The sequence below is a fragment of the Sinocyclocheilus rhinocerous genome, unplaced genomic scaffold (genome assembly GCF_001515625.1).
Source record: "Sinocyclocheilus rhinocerous isolate Xijiao unplaced genomic scaffold, SAMN03320098_v1.1 scaffold3161, whole genome shotgun sequence".
Lineage (NCBI taxonomy): Eukaryota > Metazoa > Chordata > Actinopteri > Cypriniformes > Cyprinidae > Sinocyclocheilus > Sinocyclocheilus rhinocerous.
The window spans coordinates 83,045-89,559 of NW_015649638.1; the positions used below are offsets into that span (position 1 = coordinate 83,045).

At 37.2% G+C, this 6,515-nt stretch overlaps 1 protein-coding gene across 2 annotated transcripts in view; it reads left to right on the forward strand.

Annotated features, from left to right (window-relative positions):
- LOC107710941 (myelin proteolipid protein-like) overlaps positions 1-4,089 on the forward strand; it is a 17,511-nt gene extending 13,422 nt beyond the window's left edge. The window contains exon 7 of one of the 2 annotated variants that reach the window (XM_016515836.1): positions 3,746-4,089. In XM_016515836.1, coding sequence (XP_016371322.1) covers positions 3,746-3,907 — 162 coding nt within the window. In that variant the 3' untranslated portion in view covers positions 3,908-4,089. Of the gene's footprint in view, positions 1-544; positions 1,019-3,745 lie in introns of those variants that run through there. The other variant, XM_016515837.1, reaches the window with a different exon arrangement.
- Positions 4,090-6,515: the final 2,426 nt, after the last annotated feature.

Here is a 6,515-nt window from a genome sequence, read left to right on the forward strand (position 1 = left end):
TCGGTGGGCGGGGCTAAACAGGTAGTTATGTAGAATCTGTGGGTGGGGCTAAACAGGTAGTGATGTAGAATCTGTGGGTAGGGCTAAACAGGTAGTGATATAGAATCGGTGGGCGGGGCTAAACAGGTAGTTATGTAGAATCTGTGGGTGGGGCTAAACAGGTGTGTGCTTAGAATAAACGAACAATATCATCCGCTGGTGTGGACGCTAATATAGTTATCTTTAAAGTTGTCATTCTTGGTGTGAACGGCTTTTAGCCACCACCCTGCAAACCACACAGAACACCAACTACATAACAATGTGTAAACTTTTCTTATAAAAATGGGTTAAAAACTATTTAATAACATCATAGCAACACCCTAGTAGCAACGTTAAAAAACACTTAAAGTATAACCAGTAAAAGCATAGTAAAGCCTTGGCAACCACCTACTACTCCCTAGCACTGTGGTTTTGGTCATCACTTCGAAAACACCACAGCTTTCTGATTAGTTTCTGGTCACCGGGTCACATTTATTATTTTGTGTTTCTGTCTTTCTCTCTTCAGCTCACATACACTGTGTCCACCACCTATAACTTTGCGGTTCTGCGGTATCTGGGAAGGAAAGGCATCAGCCCGCGCTGTTAATGGCTGTTCTGTACTGCTGTCCTTCTACGGTCAATAACAGCACCATATTGAAGCACTTTCGAAATTCTCATCCTCTTCTTTTCCACAACACAATTTCCTGACATTCTTTTAGATTTTTTGGGATGTAAAGATTTACATATTTGGAATCCTTGCTCCAAACTGTCTTTCATCGGATTTTTCTACCTATATGCTCCCGACCACTTTTTCTGCTCCCGACCACTAGAGGAAATATTCTGCCTTCAAGTCTTCTGGGATGTTATAACTGTGCTAATGTAGCAAAACATTATGTAACAGCATTGGGTGTGTAACAGATTCTTTATATGTTTTATCTTGTAGTTTGGTCACAAAAGCCTGTTTCCACCTAAATGAGTTGCGTTTTCTAGGCAGCTTATTTCCTACACTGCAAAAAATGATTTTCTTGCTTAGTATTTTTGTCAAGATACAATTACTCAAGAAGCAAAATGACTTAAAGGGATAGTTCACCCAGAAATGAAAATTTGGTCATTAATTACTCACCCTCATGTTGTTCAAAAGCCGTAAGACCTTCGTTCATCTTCAAAACACAAATTAAGATATTTTTGATGAAATCCGAGAGCTTTCTGACTCTGCATAGACAGCAATGCAACTGAAATGTTCCCAGACCCAGAAACGTAGCAAGGACATCAGTAAAATAGACCATGTGACATCAGGGGTTCAACTGTAATTTTACGAAACTGCAAGAATACTTTTTGTGCGCAAAACCCCCCCAAAAATAACGACTTTATTCAACATTTCTTCTCCTCCAAATCACGTCTTCCATCATTATCGAGAGCACCTCTGCATGTAAACAATTCAAATGCATGCGTTGTGATACTCTCCATAATGGCGGAAGACATGGAGGAGAAGAACTGTTGAATTAAGTTGTTATTTTTGTTTTCTTTGCACACAAAAATTATTCTTGCTGTTTCGTAAAATTACAGTTGAACCACTGATGTCACATGGACTATTTTACCGATGTCCTTGTTACGTTTCTGGGTCTGGGAACATTTCAGTTGCATTGCTGTCTATGCAGAGTCAGAGAGCTCATGTGTTTGTGTTTTGAAGATGAATGAAGGTCTTACGGGTTTGGAACGACATGAGGGTGAGTAATTAATGACCGAATTTTCATTTCTGGGTGAACTATCCCTTTAAGATATAATAAAATAAATAATAATACATTTTGTTAGTTTATGCTTAAAACTAGAAAAAAATTATCCCGTTTTCCCTATAAATTTAGATTATTTTTCTTACGCCAGTGGCATTATATTTCTTGTTTTAAGCAAAAACTAACAATAGGTCGATACATTTTTCAGAAAACAAGACTTAAAGTCATTTTGCTTCTCAAGTAAATTAATCTTAATTCAAGAATGTTTAGATATTTGTACTAGAAAACTGAGTAAAATGACTATTCTTCAGCAGCACACAAACTGTACAGTTAGCATTCACAATGAAAACTTCAATTATGACCAATAGCAAGCTTCTTCTGCCACGATTATTTAATTGACAAAAAATTAATCTTTTTTTTTAAGTTACAATATTGAGGTGGGGTTCCTGTGCCAACATGACTTGAAGGCAGCTATACATCTTTAATTAGTTTTTTACCCTTTTGAGGTCAAGAATGCATTCCTTTTTGTTTTTAGAAATCTGATAGGATAGTTTGAGTTTTACTTTCTGTATCTGCTATCAAATACCTACTCAAATATTTTTGTTTACAGCTAGCATACGAGTCCATTTAAAACAGTCTACTGGTCTATCCGTAACTTAAATTACTTGATTGGACAAAATGTATTCTTGTTTCAGAAAATAAAAGTAAAAATAATCATTGGGTAGTACTACCATACCATAAGATTCTTAGATGCTTAAAAAGAATCTCAAGGTGGTGATGGCTGGTTTCCTTGGCGACCATCCCTCACATCTGGTTGCCATGGAGAGACACAGCAATGTGTGCTGTTTTCTCATGACCCCAGCGCTTTTTTTCTCACAGCCTCTTGAAAGGACTGAGAAAAGCCTAAACAATGGATGAGCCCCTCTTTGTTAGAGGACAGCCCCGGCACAAACCCATGCTAGGGGTCAGTTTACGCGTCAGAAGATATCGCCCACTGACAAAGAGGCTTCTGGGACTTTCCAGCTGCTTGAATAAAAGGCTTTCTGTGACCGGTGCACAGATGCGGCTGGTGATGTTTGAGCAGGTATTTTGTTTGTTGTCTGTAGATGATTTTTTTTTTCTTCTTTACAAAAGGTAACCAATTCAGGATGTTTATTTCATCCTGAGCATTTTTTATAAATAATACATGTCGGATGCTTGATCACCACCTAAGCGTTTGGTGAAAGCAAGATTTTAGTGTAGACTGAAAGCAGTAGTTCGCCTGAATAGTTCACAAATGAAAGCTGTCATCGTTTACTCGTATGCCGTTCCAAACCCGTATCGCCTCACTAAAGGCAATGTGTGACTAGTGCACGACATTCCAAGTCTTCTGAAGTCACACAACTGAAATTGAATTTGCCGTCCCTTGAAAAACATGCCCTTCAACATACTTCTAAATGTCATTTGTGCTTCCTGGTATTCAAATTTGACTCGACATTTGGCATCATTGATATTAAACCTGTTACAATACATCATAGAAGGCTTTAGATGTGGTGCACAAGTCACACGGACTACAAATGTTATGCTTATAGAGCATTTTCTATCATTGTATAAAAAGAGCAGCATGAACATTTTTCAAAATATCTCCTTTTTGTTACACGGCTGAAATGAAGCCATGTTTGGAGCAATGTGAAATAACGGTTTCCATTGACGTGTGAACTGTTAATGTTGCTTTGTAACTCTAATTATCAGGAGATTGGTGTAGTTATTGTATAACGCTTTGTTTTGCTGAATTTCCAATTAATCAGTGATTTCTTTTTATTCATCAAACGGCTTATTCCTTTGGTTTATTATTAGCACTAACAGTATTTCTTAGATACGTTTCAGCTCAGGTTTCTTATTTTAACCTGCTGCTCGGCTGCACAGTTTGTTGGTGTAAAAACTGACGTCTGGGAGGTTTAGCAGGAAATAAAGGTCAGTGCCTTTCACCAATGATTCATGTGTTTTGTTATTCATAGATTCACTGTCCACTGCATCTAGTAGCATGGCAGCTTGTTTTCAGAGAGCGTCATCGCAGAGAGAAGGAGGACAGGAGGCTGCACACGCTCTTTGGCCGAGTGTTAAATGAGCAGAGAGGAAGTCTCTGTTCTCCTTGTGTGCTTCACGCAGCTGACGTGTGACGTGTGCACGCTTTCTGCCGACTACAAGTGGTTTGGTTATTATTTCTGAGAATACCCAAACCATTGAGTTGATGTTATGAAATAAACACTATATGACATTTATGTTGGTTAAATAGGAAAGAGCATTTTGTTTAACGTGTTGAAAACTATGACAGCATATGAGTTCAACCAAATCTGTCTCATAAACCACACAATATGATCGCTGTTGCAGTTTGTTTATTCATCGCATTGGATTCTTGCAAAGTCAATTTGCAAACAAAAGAAGTCTCAACCTCCTTATTGCACTGGAGATGACGTGAAACAGTAGGGCAACACAACTCCTGCTTTCAAAACACCACAAATTTAGTCCATTTAAAGATGTCTGTTAGCAGTATTACCCAGAACAAAGCATACAAACACTGGGGCGCCAACCTTATACAAATCAAACTGTAAAAAGTGACAACTAGTCAGTACATTCATTGCAGTAATGCTCTTAATTAACCACAATTCTCTACCGTGGTCACACTGACAAATGAACATCATAAAATATGGTATTATTAATGAAATACAATACTCCTGTGACCTGTAACATCATAAATACCGTGGCAGGAATGCTACAACACCAGCTCGAACGGAAACCGCTTTGGTGAATCTCACGACAAACATCCATGTTAAATGCAAAAAACATTAACCATCCTAAAAATAGGGTTCATTTTCTTTACAAATAGAATGTAACTATTGACATTTCTTCATAAGATCCGCCTGCCCTGTTGAAAAAAACAGCATATGCTGGTTAGGTATGTTTTGACGCTGGGATGCTGGTTTAAGCTGGTGGTCCTTTGCTGGTTTATGCTGGGTTGGCATTTTGACTCCTCAAAAGACATCTGAAACATGATAACACGCGCCAGAACAGTTGCACTTCTGCATCCCGTTGTGATTTAACACGGAGAATCTTTACAGTTCTGATTACAGTGTAACATTTCTTCACTGTGAAACCAAATGTTTGGTACCTTGTTTTGCTGGAAATCAGTAAATAGAATAGTTCGAGAAACACAGTGTTGCATCTATTTCCGTGTCACAGTGTACCAATAATTGTTGCGAGCATGTCCATCAACAAACACAAAGTAACAACATACAATGCCTTGTGTTTTACATGTGTCACAAACGCATGACAGCAGGCAAGCAAAGGTCTGTAAACAGAAACATGGCTACACGTTACGCATTAATGCAAGAGACAGAAGCGTTCGAGAACATCAGCTGCCCAATCCACAGATTTGGGTCTCTCCAGTTGTAATGAGACTTACAGCAGTATGTAGAGTAAAGGCTGAGAAAACATTCATATTCTGGATAAAAGCACTAATCAATGTTATAAAAGATATAAGTAAAATAAGTTAAAGTACCTATAAATGCACTAAATCAAGGGTCATTCACAACAAGTGCCCTCTAAACACGGTCAAAGGTCAGTGCAAGATACTGGGAACCATGTGCTTTGGTTTCATATCAACATTGGTCTGACATTGAGGAAAAAATGAATGTGAACTCATTTATCAGCTGTGACTGTGAGTCTCTTCACGTCTGCTGTAGACGTCCAAAGAGGCTCCAGCATTAAATGTAGACAGGTCTTTTCGAATGTTCCTACATGCTTTCAGAAAATGATCTAAGCCACATTCCTGAGTCATTTACTGAATCAGATGTGGTCTAAACCCTCAAACTGACCAACACACACACAAACACACACACACACACACACACAAACAAACAAACACGCTCCTCATGCAAGAGACTTTCATTCTTCATCAAACACTACAGCATTGCTGCCCAGATTCAACATGCAATTAGGCATGTAGAATTGCTCAAAAGCACACAAAACAACCTGACAACTAAATCAAAAATACATATTACACATCTAAAACAAACTCACTGTACCTTACAGAACAATTTAGAAATAAACTCCAATAAAAAGCAAATCAAAACAAAATATTTTGAATCTTTCGATACTACGATAAAAGAAATTCCCTTTCTGTCTAAAAGTAGTGCTGTGCTGATGCATCTCAGACAATTTATTGTCAATACGCTAATCTGAGGTTGTGTGTTTTACTGCATGTACCATAACAGGGTGAATGATCTACTTAAGAAATGGTCATATTTCAACCCAAAATCAACAAACTATTTTTTTAAATCGTATCAAGAGTGCAAAGGTTTCTAATCATATAATTGCTTCACCATGTGTGGACACACTTATTTTTCATAATTATTCAAACCAGCATAAATTGAAGCTGCTAATATAACAAATGCTACAATAATAGATACATCATTTAGGCCTACAGTTTAAGTAATACTTTATGAAGGAAAGTTACATTTATTTGTTGTTTTAATGTTACAGTAATGATCATGAGATTTTTTTTAACATTACGGTAATAAGAATTTGCTATTAAATGTGTTTTACCATCACAAAAATAATGTCATGGTCAAAAATCTGCTTAATTTTCTTTTTTTAAATTGTAATGTCTTGTTTATTTATTTATTCTTTAATAATATTTTAGGTGAAATATGACCCAAACGTGTTCTTCAGCCAAAGAATAACTTAATAGCAAAATGAATTAAAAATGCATTATTTCTTTCAGTACCC